At 48.5% G+C, this 19,373-nt stretch overlaps 1 protein-coding gene across 1 annotated transcript in view; it reads left to right on the top strand.

Annotated features, from left to right (window-relative positions):
* Positions 1-4,433, top strand: part of LOC136942912 (fibulin-7) — a 44,578-nt gene extending 40,145 nt beyond the window's left edge. The window contains exon 8 of the mRNA XM_067235967.1: positions 4,046-4,433. Coding sequence (XP_067092068.1) covers positions 4,046-4,433 — 388 coding nt within the window. The remainder of the gene's footprint in view (positions 1-4,045) is intronic.
* The last annotated feature ends 14,940 nt before the right edge of the window (positions 4,434-19,373 follow it).

Below are 19,373 nucleotides of genomic sequence, written 5' to 3'. Positions count from 1 at the left end.
CACCCCCCCCCTGGTCATCCTGAAACCAAAGGAACAATGGTCTCAGACTGTGTTCTGACAACTCCGCTAGCTATCTATCATAGCTAACAACTGTTTGGCAAAGGCATACAAATGCATGGCTGTCAATTATTTTCAGTTTAGCACATAACAGCAACAGAAAAATGTGCTTGCCTATGTATAGCTGGACGTTCATACAGTGCCCAAACAGGACAGATATTAAAGTTACAAAATATATATTCAACTTACCTAAGTAAATAATATAACATCACAGCAGACATAAATGTCTTTGTTGTCTGTTGACAACAACACTGTTCGGTCTAGTTTACAAATACTGGAGAGAGTGTTTGGGTAGTGTTAGCTAGTGTGAGTGTTTGGGTAGTGTTAGCTAGTGTGAGTGTTTGGGTAGTGTTAGCTAGTGTGAGTGTTTGGGTAGTGTTAGCTAGTGTGAGTGTTTGGGTAGTGTTAGCTAGTGTGAGTGTTTGGGTAGTGTTAGCTAGTGTGAGTGTTTGGGTAGTGTTAGCTAGTGTGAGTGTTTGGGTAGTGTTAGCTAGTGTGAGTGTTTGGGTAGTGTTAGCTAGTGTGAGTGTTTGGGTAGTGTTAGCTAGTGTGAGTGTTTGGGTAGTGTTAGCTAGTGTGAGTGTTTGGGTAGTGTTAGCTAGTGTGAGTGTTTGGGTAGTGTTAGCTAGTGTGAGTGTTTGGGTAGTGTTAGCTAGTGTGAGTGTTTGGGTAGTGTTAGCTAGTGTGAGTGTTTGCCTGCACAAGACGGGCAGTCTGGTTTACTGGACTGCAGGCATCAGAAAGAAACTATTGTAGAAAACATATTTTTTGTTCTTATGATTTTGAATCCATGAATGGTAATAAAAAATAAACATTGATGAAAAGTTACATTAGGAGCAGCTGGGTCTCAGGGGGCAGAGAGGGTTACCCACTAATCGCTGGGTTGCTGGTTCGATCCCTGACTCCTCTAGCCTTGTGTCGAAGTGTCCTTGAGCAAGACTCTGAACCCCAAGTTGCTGTGGATGTGCAGGCTAGAGACCTTGCATGGCAGCTCTGCCGCCGTGAGTGAATGGGTGAATGAGAGGCAAATGTAAAGTGCTTTGGGTGTGCCACTAGGTGCTGCTAAAATGTGCTATTTAAATGCAATCCATATACCATTGGTGTTTTCATGTCTCAGACTCAAATCAAGCTTTTCATGCACATGAATCCAATGTGGTTCCTAATGCACCCTATTTTAGTCTATAGTATGTTCCTGCAGAGCCGGAGAGGCTGCAGTTTCAGGACCGCAGTTTTAGGACCGCAGTTCTAGGACCCTAGTTTTATCTGACAGTGCCACCTAGCTGATTGGATGACGAAATATACTATTTAGTGTCACTAGATCGCAACAACATCAGCTATTTAAATGGTTTTAGAGAGGCAAGAAACAAGGAAAACTGGTTAATTATGGATTATATCGGTATATTTAAAATATATATACAGTAATAAAAAATAACAATCGCAGTATCACATCCATTCACCGCTCCACCAAATACACCTGCAACCCTCCATCCAACTCTTCATTATTCCCTCCATCCCATCAACCACTCTTGAGAGAAACATTTTGAAGCTGAAGTTTCAGCACCGCATTTTTGGGATTTCTAGATTTTCGCAACCAAAGCAGTATTCCCCACAAAGTACTTTCTGTCTTCAACTTGGTTGTTAACAGTTGTATGATGGCAATCAGTGTAGCTCATTAGGTAAAAGTAGCTAATGTGAATCACGTGTGGTTATGTATAAAACCACTCCGGTGTCGTGAAATGATTGACAACAAAGTTGAATTTAGCTAGCTAATGTTAACTTTATTGTCCAATTCAAGACACCAGAATTGTTTTATACATAACCGCACGTGATTCACATTAGCTACTTACACTCTGATTCGCGTCCATCTTGTTATGAAACAAGCTACGTTCACTTCTTCTTTTTCTTATTGTTATAATTTAATGTTGAGCCGTAATCTACATTCACTACTGCAGGAAAATATAGATTATCTTGTTCCGGTCTATGGTTATCCAATTCGCTAGGTGGCGCTGTCAGATAAAACTAGGGTCCTAGAATTGCTGTCCTAAAACTGCAGCCTCTCCGGCTCTGCAGGCACATGCTACTCATTTTAATTGATTTGTATTTGGTTAACATCAAAAAGGTTGCCGACCACTGCTCTAAACTCCACCCTGGACACCCAAACCTTGTTGGCTGCATTTGGCAATTTCTCACAAATTGGAAACACAGGCATGAAATGTTGTACTGCCTGATCTCGAGGCCTGCACAACCTCAGGGCACTACACTGCGACCAAAATGGTCACATTTGCGACCTTTTGAAATGCCATTGCGACCGTAATTTTTAATCGGTCGCAAATGTATCACTGATTATTTTTGTGCTTACCTTTTTAGGTTTTAGGCAATATGCTATGATTTATTATGAGCATTTATTAAAACAGTAATGTGTATTTTAAGAATACGTATTCAAACGTTCTCTGATTATTCAACACATCAAGTTGGCTTCAGCCCCGCGACCCCCCCACCCCCTCCCGAAATGGTGTAGCCTAACCTTGATTTTTTTTTTTATCAACCTCTCGTCAAGACACGCAGCAATCGCATATATAGCTAGAGCTAGGCTACTCAAATCTGACATGTTAAAATGAATCGGACAATCTGCCATGTCAAACGGAGCATGTGAGTGAGAATGATACGGACATCTGAATTTCGACACCAGTGGCTCGAAGAATACCAGCCATAGGTGCCATCACCAGCGTATAAGTAGCCTAGCTCTAGGATTGCCAAAGTTTTTCGCCAGCGCAAGGCGCAACGTGTAGCCTATTAAAAAGTCTAATGTTTTCGTATCGATTTAGATTCCTCACTGCATTTCGTGTTATTTTTCCTGAAGAGTTCAGGAGTCTGCCCATCTGTGCCCCAACCATAGCATGTTGAAATCTCAAATAAATTCATTTTGCACTTCATAATGTAGGCCTACTGTATTTTATATTGCAGTAAATCTATCCAAATCAATGTTAAAGAAAACGTATGTTTAAAAGATGGCAAGTAATTAAAGTTCCCATGGCATGCTGTTTTTGGATGCTTTTACATAGGCCTTAGTGGTCCCCTAATACTGGATCTGAAGTCTCTTTCCTGAAATTCAGCCTTGGTGCAGAATTACAGCCACTATGAGCAGTCCCACAATGAGCTTTCCTTAGGACGTGCCATATCTGTGTCTGTAGCTTAAAATGCTATGAGGAGGAGTGAGGCGGGGCTAACTGCCATTGCAAGCCATGATGTCTCTCCAGGAAAAAACGATATTGCGCTAGCACGGTCGTAGCTAATTTTCTCTGTGCGGGCAAAGCAGAGAATGGGGAGGTAACCTTTCCCCTTATGACGACATAAGGGGAAGATTTTCAGATCGGAGCATTTGAGCTTTAATTTTCTCAAAGGCGGAGAATACCCAGGTCTTGGTTTACACCTATCGACATTTCTAACCATTGGGGGCTAGAAACAGGGGACCAAAGGCAGGCTAGGGTAACTCATATTAATGTTAAATAACCTCATAAAGTGACATTTTCATGCCATGGGACCTTTAAAGTGCTCATCTGTATGTAATACAGGTTCATTATTGTTCCATTATTATCCAGAGCTGCTTACTATAAATAATTTGTGCGACCAAATCATGTTTTGCGCCAGTAAATGAAAAAGTTAGTAGCGCAAGTGCCACTAGTGGAAAAGGTTAGTGTAGAGCCCTGAACCTGGGGAGAAACACAGCACCACGGCAAGCCAGTCAATACACCAGAAAAGGAGATGGTGAGACTGAGAGAGAGGGAAAGATCGCAAAGGAGGGTGAGAGAAGAGTAAATATAGGAGAGTGAGAGTGTCAAAAAAGACATAAGAAGAGGAAAGTTATTTCTATCTTCTAATGCTATTTCTTTATTTAAATTATCTATCCTAAGCCCCTCCTGTTCCTCCCTCAAACTGTTCCTCCTGCCCCTTTCTAAATCTTCTGTTTTGCTCCCCCTCCCCTTTACAGTCAGTGTGAGAGGAATCCTTGCCCCATGGAGAGCCGTTCCTGCCATCTCGCCCCCAAGACCATCTCCTTCCACTTTCTGCCCCTACCCTCCGCCCTTCAGACGCCTGCCACGCTGTTCCGTATGGCCACCGCCGCCCCGCCCAGCCCTCCCTCCTCTGGGCGCTCCGGCCCAGACAGCCTGCGGTTTGGCATTGTCGGGGGAAACCCGCGGGGCCTGTTTGTAATGCAGCGCTCTGATAGGCAGACAGGAGAGCTGATCCTGGTCCAGCCAATACGAGGTCAACAGGAGGTCAGCGTGGAGGTGGACATGGCAGAGTACTCAGACAGAGTCTTCCAGGCCAAACACCTGGCCAGGGTCACCCTGTTGGTGTCACCTTACAACTTCTGAGGAGAGGAGGAACGAGGGGGGGAGAAGGAATACAGGGAGAGTCATGAGGGGTGGAAAGGAGGGGAATAGAGGGAGAGAGAGGAGTTCAAGAAGAATTAGGGAGGGATAGGAGGTGATTAGATGGAAAAGGGAGGAAGAGAGGGGGAAGGGAGGGTAGGAAGAAAAGACAGGGCAACAAGGGAGGAGGAAAGGAGAGAAGGGGGTAGAGAGGGGAGGAGAGAAGAAAGACAGAAGTAGAAGAGCATGAAGAAAACAAATGGAATGAATGAGAAAGGAAAATAAGTAGAAGAAAGAAGGACGGAAGGACTGAGGGTCAAGCAACACAAGTTTATTGACACCAGGTTCTGTGCTAGGTGACCTTCTAGGTGTTGTTGTAGATGCTAAGTGCTATGCTAGGTGCTATGCTAGGTGACCTGCTAGGTGCTATGCTGGGTGACCTGCTAGGTGTTGTGCTAGATGCCAAGTGCTATTCTAGGTGCTGTGCTAGGTGCTATACTAGGTGACCTGCTAGGTGCTGTGCTAGGTGTTGAGGAGATGGGAGACAGGTGAGGAGAGGGGTGAGGGGAGTAAAGGGGAGTGAGGGTGAGGAAAGAGGTGTGGAGAGAAAGGTGAGGAGAGGTGAAAAGGATGAGAGTGGAGACAGGGTGGTCAGAAAAGAGGGAAAGGGTGAAAAGAGGGGAGAGGATGTTGAGGAAATGGGGAAAAGGGTGAGGATAGAGAAAGGTGAGTAGAACGGTGTGGAGAGTTAAGAGGGGATGTCATCTTTCTTCTGTTACTAAACTCCCTGGAAGCCCCCCCCCCCTTGGGTTGCTATGGTGACGAGAAGGTAAACGTGCACTGCCGTTGTTTAGTCTGTCAACGTCTGTAAATCTTTATTAATACACTTGTGTGTCTAAGATATATATTGTACTTGTTTGTATGTTGTCTGTTTGGTGGTATTATAGTGTTTACTGGTTTATTATCTGGACAAATGTCAAGATAGAATTCTGCACACCAGCAGGGTTTAATATCTCATAGGGTTAACCCTAACCCACGCCAGCAAGGTCTAATATCTCATGCTCAGCTGTCATACTTATTATACCGTATCCAAGGTGATTTGGCATCCAAGCCAAACACTTCACAGTATATCGGGCATGTACTGTTGCAATTATTTTGTACTACTATTGAACAAACGTATTTATCCAGTGGAATACAGTTGGTTGAAGGATTAGGGTTAGAAGGTTACAAGCTGGGTCTAGTGTAGAGGTTCCCTATAGGATCTTGTGGATTGGGGCTCAAGGTCAGAAGGACAGAAAGGTCAAATCACGCCCCTCACTTCCAACTGATGCACAATTAAAATATTAAAGATATTCCTCTCTGTGTTGTTTTTGTTCATAGGGAGGGGGGTGTCATGTTTTCATATGGAGAGGGAAGGGGTAATGGTTTCAGAGGGAGGGAAAGGGTAATGGATTCAGAGGGAGGGAGAGAGAGAGGGGGGCAATGTTTTCAGAGGGAGAGTAGATGACTGATGATGGGATGGCTGGCTATAATCTTTATGGGTCATTATTAGAAGCAGGTGTGCGTATCACATAATTTAGTCTCAACATAATCTCTCCATTTGTGTCTGTGGAGAAGTAAGCACCATCATTTACCTCCAATCCCAGGAACTCTTTACTGCACACACACGCAAACACACACAAAGGGGAATAATAATCTCTACATTCCAAATTCTAAGGATTCCAAGGATTGTAATGGCCCGGCTATGTGTTCTACATCCTGAAACGACAACTTCCTCTCCCCTATGTTTCTCTCCAGGCACGGAGCTACATGGTGGCTGAGGGTGGCCAGTGAAGCTTGGCCACCCGAAGCTGTCAAGTGGTAGGTTGGACAAAATAACCCATTATTTTTGGCCACGGGTAACCAACTGCCAAATAAATGTAGGCTTTGTGGAACGCCGGTAACAAACGCATTAAATCGAACGTTCAGAGAGGCTAAGTTAGTCTGAATATAGCTAGGGTTAGTGTAAGGGAATTCAGCTAAGAACGCTGCCTGAAAATCTGGCACCGGAATTTTCGGGTTCACCTGTTTTTCTTGGCTCAATAACTAGCAACTACTAGCGATAAATTTAAACCAAATATGTCAGTTAACTTGTAGACACTTACCCCTTAATGCAGGGGTGTGAAGGATTCAAAATCTTTGTGTCTATTCCAATATGTAATGATGGTATTCAATGACACAAATCTGTGTTCTAGAAAGAGTGGTCTGGAGTCGCAGAGGTCCTATAATATCAGCTTTAATGCAGCAGTTGGAAATCAACAAGTACAGAGCTCTGGGGTTGTCTACGTTTCCCTACCCGCAACAGAGTTTGGGCTGGTTCACGAAGTCCAACTGGCTATCTTTCCCTGCCCCAGCATATCATATACAATGCAATTGAAAACACAAGTATCAAAAAAGGGTTGAGCTTGTTCTCTCGTGCATCAGGGAGTTGTTCTTGCCTCCGCGTCCCACCTGCTCGGGTGCCATCTCCACCCAGATTTAAGGTTGTTTCTGAAAATGAAAAGATAGAGACAAAGAACAGCCTGCTTCCCACACTCAGTGTGAGACCCTATGTTTAAGCCTGAGCACACTTCTAAGTTTCATAAGACATAACTTTAATAAGCACAATACATAACTTTAAGACATGCATCCTTCATAAATCCTGTTGTCAGGGTGTGAGGAGGGGTAGGACCCAAACGCACGAGAGTACACAGCCATACTGAAAACAAAAGGTTTATTCGGAAAAAAGCCAGGGACACGGATAGGGTACTCACATAGACAGGTAAGGTAATGACAAGACAAAGACTGGACACAAAACAGAAACCTAAATACACGGAACCAACCGACAAACAGGTGGACACAATGACGCTAACGAGAACGAGACACAGGTGAAGACAATGACAGGGAAACACTAGGACAGGGCAAAAAACTGAAACTGGGGGGGCACGGCTGTGGCCGTGACAGTACCCCCCTCTCAAGGGACGTCACCCGACGTCCCATAAGGCAGGGCAGGGGGTTGGAGCAGGTCCGGAGGTCGGCCCGGAGGCAGGGCAGAGGGTCGGGGCAGGTCCGGAGGTCGGCCCGGAGGCAGGGCAGAGGGCCGGGGCAGGTCCGGGGGTCGACCCGGAGGCAGGGCAGAGGTCCGACGCAGGTCCGGGGGACGACCCGGAGGCAGGGCAGAGGGTCGGGGCAGGTCCGGGGGTCGACCCGGAGGCAGGGCAGAAGGCCGGCGGCCCGGAGGCCGGAGCAGGTCCAGGGAACCACCCGGGGGCAGGACGGGCACAGGGGACGGGCACGGGGGACAGGAGGCGCCTGGGAGCGCGGACGAGGGGGCGCCTGGGAGCGCGGACGAGGGGGCGCCTGGGAGCGCGGATGCGGTGGCAGGCTGCGGCCAGGAGTCGGCCAGGAGTCCTCGGGCGGAGGAGGCGGCGGCCAGGAGTCCTCGGGCGGAGGAGGCGGCGGCCAGGAGTCCTCGGGCGGAGGAGGCGGCGGCCAGGAGTCCTCGGGCGGAGGAGGCGGCGGCCAGGAGTCCTCGGGCGGAGGAGGCGGCGGCCAGGAGTCCTCGGGCGGAGGAGGCGGCGGCCAGGAGTCCTCGGGAGGAGGAGGCGGCGGCCAGGAGTCCTCGGGCGGAGGAGGCGGCGGCCAGGAGTCCTCGGGAGGAGGAGGCGGCGGCCAGGAGTCCTCGGGCGGAGGAGGCGGCGGCCAGGAGTCCTCGGGCGGAGGAGGCGGCGGCCAGGAGTCCTCGGGAGGAGGAGGAGGCGGCCAGGAGTCCTCGGGCGGAGGAGGCGGCGGCCGGGGCACAGGGCAGGATCGAGGCAGGGGCCCAGGGCAAGACCGAGGCTGGAGTACAGGGCAGGAACGGGGCTGGGTACCGGCGGCAGGCGGCCGAGACTCCCCGGCAGGCACAGCCTCGTTGCTCTGGGTGCTGGGCGGCGCAACCTTGTTCGTCCGGGCGCAGGGCGGCACAACCTCAGAATGAGGCAGGGGCACAAGGCAGGATCGAGGCAGGGGCCCAGGGCAGGACCGAGGCTGGAGTCGGGGTAGGAACCAGGACTTGTGGTGGGCCCTCCGCTGCAGGCTTCGGGGTCCACCAGCAGCAAGTCGGGTCCCTAGGAAAGGGTTCGGGGAACTCTCTGCTGGGTCCATTAGTGGTCTTGTCATTCTGTCAGGGTGTGAGGAGGGGTAGGACCCAAACGCACGAGAGTACACAGCCATACTGAAAACAAAAGGTTTATTTGGAAAAAAGCCAGGGACACGGATAGGGTACTCACATAGACAGGTAAGGTAATGACAAGACAAAGACTGGACACAAAACAGAAACCTAAATACACAGAACCAACCGACAAACAGGTGGACACAATGACGCTAACGAGAACGAGACACAGGTGAAGACAATGACAGGGAAACACTAGGACAGGGCAAAAAACTGAAACTGGGGGGGCACGGCTGTGGCCGTGACACCTGTTGTTATATTCACTCGTGCACCGTGCCCGTGATGCATTCAGTGATTAAAATGCCACTGATTAATAACTGGGATCATAGTTAGTGCCATGCCTGATATGCAGCTGGTGATTAAAGTTCTAGAATATGTGTTGTAATGTATTATACATTCTTTAATCCCTCTTTTGATCTCTGAAAACACCAGAGATCAATCAACATAGCCCGGACCAACCACCGCCTCCTCGTCCTGGTCAGCCAGCCCCAGCAACGGCATTTGGAACCCCTTCGTCGGGTTCTCCACAGCCGAGACAATGATCCTGTTACACAGGGACCTGATACATGGGATACAACAACACCCACACAGAGCAAACATGCACAACATACCAAATATGGAGAGAAAGACAGAGACAATCATAGTCTTCCAACGACCAAAAGTGTTATTTAGCCAATCGTTGAGGGGATTCTGAATTCCCGAATTGTCGTGCATTTCTTTGGATAATGTACGCAAGCCTTCTAAGGCCCTAGTCACCGATCCATCCGGGGCAGTATTATTGGGGATAAATGTACAACAGGCTTCACCAAACATCGCGCAGACCCCCCCTTTCTCAGCTAATAGCATGTCTAGCGCCAAACGGTTTTGAACAGCCATAAGTGAGGTGGCAGAGAGTTGTTCTGCCAGTCCTTCTACCGCATCCCTAGTCAGATTCGCCAGTCGCAAGACATTGTAGTTGACATAATTAATACGGTCTACATTTTTGTTTGGGGTGATGGGAAACAGAGCACTCAACAAAGGTATGTTTTCGAAACCTGCGGCGATTTGGTCAGCCAATTTAAATTCGTCGGGAACCCCCCGGGGAATTCCAATAGAGTCTATGTAGGTAAGGCCATCCTTGGTTAGATCGAAATTGGTGCTCCTGCGCTGCCTAGCGGACACTGTCTTACTTTGTTTATGACCTAGGAAGAAAACCGGTGTTGCCAGGCGAATGAGTGCACATCGACCCCACCATCTTATTGGTAGCCTGGGCAACAGAGAACCTCCCCCACAGGACCAATATAAATCCGCGCGTGCCCAGGACAGGGTGTATTTAATGATGTTCATGGTATACGTTTTGTTACACCTGTCTCTAGGGATTGTCCCCACCGCCCGAGTGGCACTAGCAGAACTGTTTCGGGAGAAGCAAATCAGTAGGTGAGGCCCCGGCCTAAATGGTGGAGGACGGGTGTAATTAGATATGGGTGGGAAGATCTTACTGAGATGACTACAATTGCGAGATTCTATCCCAGACAGTAGTTCTATCATGCATCTAAACCCTGGTTTGTCTGTTTGTGGTAAGAGGGGTGCCGGTTCACTGTATAAAATGGGGCGCCCAACTGAACAAGCCACACAGTCGGCCATGTGGTTTTCTTTTGCCGTTGCCGTCAACCACCCCAGCCACAGGTTCTACCCCACTCCTCCGGTAGCCAACATGATAACGTCCGAGGTACTAAGTTGGGAGTAGTCGACAGAGTGGATACCAGTCATTTGATGTATTAAGATTGGTTTAGTAGTGGAGTTGTCCGGTCGAGTAACGGGATCAAGTATATTAATTTTAATCATGCCCATGGTGTGTCCCCCAGGTTGTTCTACCCCTAAGATCAAGTACACAGTGTCCTTCCCCTCACTCGTGCCCCCTAAGCCGTATGGGCCTTTAGGGAGATGTTTAAGAGTTAACTGCACTGGGTTGGACTCCGTCGTGCCCCCTCCCCCCAAACGACTGAATGTGACGTTTTCCCAATATTTGTCCGCATCCGGGGTCCAGTGGGGACCCGTATATTTAACCACAAAAGCCCACGCCGGGCACCACTGTTCATGGATGAGTCGCCCCTTGGCGCAATGGGTATGGACATATGGTTGTGAGCATAGGTAAAGGTCATACCCCCTCCATAAACTGTTCTGACCGTTACACTTGATGATGCGGCAGAGGTCAAAGGTGAATGTGGTGGCACTCCCCCTGGTTTAGTTCAATTCGATGCCCTGATAGGCGGTCATGCATACCTCCGGTGGATTGTTCTGTCTTGCCCGTCTCTCCAACTGTTGTGGTAAATACAAAAAATAATACACTTGCAAGCCTATGACTAAGCTAAGCAATCCAAGCCAGGCTAACCCTGTAACACACTTCATGTTGATATTGATAAAACACACTCTTAAGCAAAATAGCGAAAACTGTCTTAGTCCAATACAACTCTAGTGTGATCAAGCAGTATTACTCTTGACCTCGTCGTAACCCTCTTTTCCGGACTCTCACATTCGTAGCAAATAGCAAACAGTTCACTGGCCCCCTTGGCCCTTCTCCACCAACTCCTGCAACGTACGACTGGGTTCTGGAGCAGCAGAACACATGCTCCAGTGGTACCACGTACTCCCTTTCCCCAGCACCCTTAGGGCGTGCGAGGTTCTCTCGATGACCTTGAACGGTTCTGTCCACTTTCTCTTAATGGCTTTCACCCACACCCAGTCAGCAGTGAAGGCCTTGACTGGATCCTGTGCTGTCCCCCGTTTCTCCTGTACCTGTTTGGAGAAGGATGATACCAGAGCAGACGGCTGATCATAGTATGGTTGATGCGCCAACTCACCCTCCGCCTCCAGTAGGTCCAGCCCAGCTCCCGGTCCCGGAAACTGTCGCCCCGTCAGAAGTTCATATGGGGTGAATCCTGTAGAGGTGTTCACTGAACTCCTGATGGCTGCTAGGGCAATAGGGAGAGCATCTACCCAATTCATGTTAGTTGTTGCACAGATTTTGGCCAACTTGCATTTCAGATTTCGATTCATGCGTTCAACCTTTCCCTGTGACTGGGGATGATACACTGCCCCAAACGCGTGCACCAACCCCAGACTTTGTTCTACCAATTGGAGATGTTTGTTTTTGAAGTGTGACCCATTGTCTGACCTGATTCGTTTAGGGAACCCATGGAACGGAATATAAGTGTTAGTCAAAAATTTACATACAGATTTTGCATCCTCATGTTTTGTGGGGACAGCCTCAGGCCATCCTGTGTGCCCATCCACCGCTACGAGAAGGTAGCGATGACCACGTACTGAGTTTATCATGTCGGTGTAATCAATGACTATTTCCTGACCTGGGGTTTTTGGTAGTGGAAACATTCCTTGATGTGGTTTCAGAGTTGGTCTTACATTATACTCCTGACACACCCGACATTCAGCCCCATAGTTAGCCACCATGGCTGGTAGATGAGGGTGCCACCAATGTGTAAGACGCACCATCATCTCTTTATATCCTGCGTGTTCTAATCCATGACTCTGTTTAAATATGCCCTGTCGCATACCTGCCGGCAGAGCTGGGCGCCCGTCCGGGCCCCTCCATAGAAGGGTCTGACCTTCCACCGCCCCTGTCACCGGACAGGGAGCTTTTTGTGCTCCTCTTTGTCTCCACACCTCTTTTTCCTGTGGGGGAGGCGGCCTCTTGAGCCTCGATTACCTGTGTCATCAAATCCGGTTTCATCTCCTGTGAAACCATTATATACATAGGGAGATAACCAGCAGCTTTCTTGGCCGCTTCGTCTGCTGCTTCATTCCCCAGGGCCACCTTAGTTTTAGACCCGTCATGTCCTTTACATTTCATTACGTCGACTTGAGCTGGTTTTAGGACGGCTTTGGCCAATTGTCTCATTTGTTTTTCATGTCTAATGGGTGTACCCGTGGTTGTCAAGAACCCCGCCCGCAGCCACTGACTCAGTTCCACATGGAGTGCGCCCACTACATATGCTGAGTCGGAGAAGATATTTACAGTTTTGCCCTCGGCTCCTTCGAGAGCCTTAATCATGGCTGTTAGTTCAGCCAGCTGTGCTGACTCCTTTCCTACCACTCGTCCTGATTCGAATTCTTCAAACCCTTCTCCTGTCTGTCTGACTACTGCCCATGCAGCTTTTAACCCTTCCTCCGGATGTCTGTAACAACACCCATCTGTGAACAGTACCTCTTCTGCTTCTGCCAATGGTGTTGCACTTAGATCCGGTCGGACCTTGACCTCTTTTTGCACCCTGTGTTCACATACATGACTGTCACCTTCTCCCCCTGTCATTCCCTCTGCCATATTGATCCCTTCATGTGTGTATGTTACATTTGGTGCCCCTAATACATTGTCGATCATGATTCGCCTGTTTGTTGTTAATGTGAACATGTTTGAATTGATGTAAGCCATAACTCTGTGCGACGTCAGTACCGTGATTGGGTGGCCCATGACTATGTGAGCCAATTTTTGAAGTAGTTTTGCTACTCCTGCCGCATGTTTTGTGCATAATGGCTGTCGTTTCTCTGTGTTGTCGAACATTACGCTGAGGTATAGCAGTACTCTCCTGCCACCCTCTTTTTTCTGAAACAACACCCCATTCGCCGATAGGGTGGTTTCAGAAACATCCAAATAAAAAGGCAATGTGTAGTCCGGAAGCGCCAGTTCAGCCGCGCGGGCGAGATCCTGTTTCAATTTGATAAAAGCTTCCTCGGCTGGAATGTCCCATGTCAGGACATTGTTTAGGTTGCGCATGCCTTGTGCCTTAATGATGGTGCGTAAGGGGGCTGTGCTGTCCACGTACCCGGGGACATACTGTCGACTAAAACCTGTCAACCCCAAAAATGACAGCATGTCCTTTACCGTGCGAGGCTTGTCATGCTGAAGAATCGCCGAACGATGCGCAGCGGACACTCCTGATCTTTCCCCCGATATAACACGTCCCAAGAAAGTGACGGACCGACGGCAACACTGGAGTTTGGACTTCGAGACTTTGAACCCGCAATTGAACTAATGACGCAGAACAGTCTGTGTGGCGTTCAGGCAGCTGAGGGGCGTGGTGGCCGCCAATAATAAATCGTCCACATACTGAAGTAAAACCACCCCGTCCGGTAGTGGCACATCCTGCAAAAGTTTGCGTAGCTCCTGATTGAACACGCCCGGCGATAAAACGAAACCCTGGGGGAGAACAGTGTACTCGTATTTACGGCCTTGAAATGTAAATGAGAAAATGTGGCGAAGATGCTCCGCCAGGGGGAGACAGAAGAACGCATTGGCCAAATCAATACATGAAAACCACTGATGTTGAGGGCCTACCGCCGCCATACAGGTGTAGGGGTTTGGAACAGAGACTGTTGGGGTGGTAACAATTCGATTGATGCGTCGTAGGTCATGAGCCATCCTGTATTTGTCGGTGCCTGGTTTGGGGACGGGGAGAATGGGTGTATTCCACCGAGAGGCAGATGGAACCAAAACCCCTACTTTTAACAGACCGGATATTGTGTCAGCCACGCCTGCCTCTGCCTCTGGTTTGTGTCGGTATTGGTGATGGTCAATGTAGTATGGAAAGGGGCAGTCAAATGTGAATGTAATAGGTGTTACTGAGTGACAGTGACCAACGTCTGTTGCCCCTGTGGACCACAGGGCCGTTGGCAAGGTAGCTAACATGGCGGCGGTGTCCTCGTGATCTGTTTGAGCGAGACAGCTGGCGGTGTTGCATGATAATATCATCTGAGGCTGCAATGGCGATTCTATACATACTACCGGTTTTAGACCACTGTACTGCTGGAATTTGGGTGTCCTGCCAATCCGGAAGAGACATGCCGTATTTAACCATTGGTCCTAATTCTTTAGCCTAATGGTTAGCTTGCAATGCCAATGAGAGATGTGGAACCGATTCATCAGACATTTTGTACCGCCTCTGAACCCTCCCTGTGGAGCGGCTCCGGCAAAGGGTGCTTGATGAAGACCTCGTTGCCCTCGCCCATATCCGGGAGGAGCCTGACCCCCCATTTGAGACTGTCCCTGACCACCGTTTGGACAGTCACGCAGCCAGTGGTCCATCTGTCCGCAGACAAAGCATCCCATGGATCTCCCCGGTCCACCCGTTCCCCTTGCTCTACCCCGACCCCTGTCCTGCCACTGTCCACCAGGGGGTCCCATGGGCCCCTGCTGGTAACTCTGGTGGGGCTGAGACATAGCACCTACCGCTGCTGAATATGTCTGTGGATGATCTAATGGATTTAAATTATCTGCCGGGAGCATGGGAGGACCCATCACTACCGCCGGATGCTGCTGCACCATCTGATTACCATCTGAGCGTTTGTTTTTCGACGCCTGGCCCGCCGCTTTACGTGCCTCCTCTAGTTGGAGTTTGAGGAGCTGGACCTCTACGTCCTTACCCGCTCCCTTTTCTTTGTCCGCTATAGTTTTAGATTGTTTTAGGTGATGTACCAGGGGGTTTTCCCATATGGCCGGGCGGGCTCCTGCCATGTCCGGGTTTTCAATCATACACGCTTTAACGTTGTCTGGGCAACCTGTCAAAACCGCCGCTCGATAGACCTGTGTGTGTGAGGGGTCCCTATCTGGATGTACGCCAGTGGCTTGGGTCCACTCTTCCTTGCACTCGGACAGGAATGTAAACGGACTGATATCTGGGTCGAATTTGAATGAGATGGTGTGCAGTGCGGTGACTGGTTGGGGCCATTTGAGATCCATAGCATCTCCCACACAGGCTGACACCTGATTGAATGGGGTTTGGTCTGCGGTGTTAGTTATATCAGCAGCTCGTTCAATCTGTTCCAAATCCCACCCCGTAGTCTGTCTGCCCATGAGCTGTCTCCAATCTCCCACCGCGAGCGTCATCCCCTGAGTTAATTGGGCTAGTTTGCGCATCCACTTCCGCCCCCCTTCCTCTGTTGGAGGCATTGCCTCAGCTATGTTTGATGTGTCCTGAAACGCCCATGGTTTGTAGCGCATGCCTCCGCCTGGTGCTGCCATTAAGGGAAATTGCCTCCCAGTATATTGTGCCCCCGATCTCGTATGCCTCGTCATGTCGCCGGGGGGGTGTTCGGCGAGTATGGGTTTGAGGTCAGCCAAGGTAATCGAACCTGACATTGTAGCGCCGTAAGTATTCGGTTTCGTGCTCACATCCCCGCCCTCTCGCCTGGTTCTCTCCTTCCATCCCCGCCCTCTCGAAAAACCTGTCTCGTGCCTTTCCCTCTGAATACGTTTTTTCCATTGCCATCAGGTCCTCTCTAATTTGTATTTCCTCCCTACGTCTACGGGCACTGGTCTCCGCTAATTCAGCTAAATTTGAAAACGAGCCGCCGATGTCGTGGTTTCTGCGAGCGCGAACTTTCGGTTCCCGCATCTGCCACTTCCTCCATATCTAACTGACCGCTGTGGACTCTATACACCGGCATTTGATGCGAGTACGGAGGTGGGGCGGTGGCTTTTTTTGGAAGTGAAGGGTACAGTCTAGGGGCGGACGGAGCCGGTGGTAATTCTATGGGGACTGTTTCAACCTCATCTTCGCGACGTTTGTTTCCCTCGTAATTATAATTTACGGAAGATATGGCTACACCCAAATTGTGACACAATCGCCTGCCATCCTCCCATTCATCACATTCTTTTTTCCATTTTCCTTTTTTGAAAATACCACTCGGGCATGTTCCGAGTGCTTTCTTTGCTTTTATGGCCGCTGACTCGCTTTCAATCATTATCCGTTTCAAGCACATACGGTCCCCTCCATCCCAGTTATTTAGTGTCAAATGTCGTTTCCAGAACTTGTCATACTCGGCACGTACTTGTTTACGTTTATCTTTCTCCGTGCCACTTATTATTTGAGCGACCGCTATGTCATATTGGAAACAAAGGGTTTGACGTTTATCTGACATTTCCTCTAATTTCTGTATACCCTTGGTCAAAGAAGAAAGCACGAGATTGATAAAAGTGAGTGATTTCACAATTTGACAACTTGTTAGATTTTGCACTGAAGGCAATTATGGTTCTTGGAGGACACCTAGTGGATCTTTTATTTTTTATTTTATTTTTTAAAGAACGACAGATCTGTTTAAAATACCGTTCAACTCAACCCGACTCCACACAAATATTACTTTTTCACATCAATTCAATTCTGTAACCCTCTTGTACTGGAGAGGACAAAGAAAAGACACACCACACTCCTCTCTATTTTTATTAAACTCAATCTGACTCCACACAAATAGACAGTGTTCAGGGACTCTAACCCCTGGAGAAGACTCTAACCTCCCCTTGGACAAAGACAACGAGTTTAGGGACTCTAACCTCCCCTTGGACAAAGACAACGAGTTTAGGGACTCTAACCCCTGGAGAGGACTCTAACCTCCCCTTGGACAAAGACAACCAGTTTAGGGACTCTGACCCCTGGAGAGGACTCTAACCTCCCCTTGGACAAGGACAACGAGTTTAGGGACTCTAACCCCTGGAGAGGACTCTAACCTCCCCTTGGACAAAGACAACGAGTTTAGGGACTCTAACCTCCCCTTGGACAAAGACAACGAGTTTAGGGACTCTAACCCCTGGAGAGGACTCTAACCTCCCCTTGGACAAAGACAACGAGTTTAGGGACTCTAACCCCTGGAGAGGACTCTAACCTCCCCTTGGACAAAGACCACGAGTTAAGGGACTCTAACCCCTGGAGAGGACTCTAACCTCCCCTTGGACAAAGACAACGAGTTTAGGGACTCTAACCCCTGGAGAGGACTCTAACCTCCCCTTGGACAAAGACAACGAGTAAACACGGTTGATTTCCCACCACTGTTGGTCTGATTAGGTACGATGAAACATAGTAATCGTCTAAATTTGGTTCTCAGTTCGGAATAGCAGTACTTTGAATTAACAGGTGTCTGCTTACCTTTTTTTATGTTGAGGCCTCTGACGATTACGTCTGTCTCCTCGCACCGGTGTATGGGTCTCTCCCCCGATCCGTCGGTCGGGCCGGAACCCTCTGGACTCCCTCTTTTCAGCGTCGGGGTCACCAGTTGAAGGATTCAAAATCTTTGTGTCTATTCCAGTATGTAATGATGGTATTCAATGACACAAATCTGTGTTCTAGAAAGAGTGGTCTGGAGTCGCAGAGGTCCGATAATATCAGCTTTAATGCAGCAGTTGGAAATCAACAAGTACAGAGCTCTGGGGTTGTCTACGTTTCCCTACCCGCAACAGAGTTTGGGCTGGTTCACGAAGTCCAACTGGCTATCTTTCCCTGCCCCAGCATATCATATACAATGCAATTGAAAACACAAGTATCAAAAAAGGGTTACATTACATTTAGCAGACGCTCTTATCCAGAGCGACTTACAGTAAGTACAGGGACATTCCCCCGAGGCAAGTAGGGTGAAGTGCCTTGCCCAAGGACACAACGTCAGTTGGCATGACCGGGAATCGAACTGGCGACCTTCGGATTACTAGCCTGACTCCCTCACCGCTCAGCCACCTGACTACCCTTTGGGTTGAGCTTGTGCATCAGGGAGTTGTTCTTGCCTCCGTGTCCCACCTGCTCGGGTGCCATCTCCACCCAGATTCAAGGTTGTTTCTGAAAATGAAAAGATAGAGACACAAAGAACAGCCTGCTTCCCACACTCAGTGTGAGACCCTATGTTTAAGCCTGAGCACACTAAGTTTCATAAGACATAACATTAATAAGCACAATACATAACTTTAAGACATGCATCCTTCATAAATCCTGTTGTTATATTCACTCGTGCACAGTGCCCGTGATGCATTCAGTGATTAAAATGCCACACATATTAATAACTGGGATCATAGTTAGTGCCGTGCCTGATATGAAGCTGGTGATTACAGTTCTAGAATGTGTTGTAATGTATTATACATTCTTTAGGTGTCAAAAATTTTTGCTCAAGGGCCACATCAGCATTATGGTTGCCCTCAATGGGCCAGTTGTTATGGAGGATTATAGGGGCCAAAACTAAATAAATAAATACTAGTGGTGGGCCGTTATCGGCGTTAACGCGCATTAACGCGCTGCGACTCGGCGATAAAAAAATATCGGCGTTAATCTATTCTCAAAGTTGGGTTTGGAGTTGGGTCTATACTACGCAAGCTATGATGACTTTCACCTTGATATTTTAACGCGGATGTATACCTAGCCGAATTGCACTGTAGGGGGCGAGAACGAGTTTTCGAACCTGTGTGTATGCCTTGTGTATGAAATTATCACATCAAACGTGACGTGCTAACATGGATGCAGCTATGAAGCCGCCTGGTTTGGTTCAGGGACAATTTATTTTTAAGAAGCTTCCCAATGGAAACATCGACAAGACTAAGGTTGTTTGCACCTTATGCTATGCGGAATTAGTTTACTGTAGGAGTTCTTCCAGTCTCAAATACCATCTAAACGCAAAGCATCCCTTAGCTAATGCGGAAGATGCCGGGCCAAGCACTGATGTAGCGCAGTGGAAGAGTCGTCGTCAAACTACGATGTTTGAGTGCAACCGAGGCAAGCCCGTCGGCACAGCTCTATCAGCCAAGCTAACTAATCTAATAAACAGTTAATAAACACAAGTACATCTTATTGAACATAATTTATTTTCATCACCAATTATCATAGTAGAACAGCTTTCTCAAGCAGTTTGTGATGCATTTTGGAAACAGGAGATGAGCTCCTGGTCTAATGCGCCACCTGGCTTGAGAAACC

Source organism: Osmerus mordax, chromosome 5 (genome assembly GCF_038355195.1).
Source record: "Osmerus mordax isolate fOsmMor3 chromosome 5, fOsmMor3.pri, whole genome shotgun sequence".
Taxonomy (NCBI): Eukaryota; Metazoa; Chordata; class Actinopteri; order Osmeriformes; family Osmeridae; genus Osmerus; species Osmerus mordax.
This window is presented reverse-complemented; position numbering and strand designations above follow the sequence as displayed.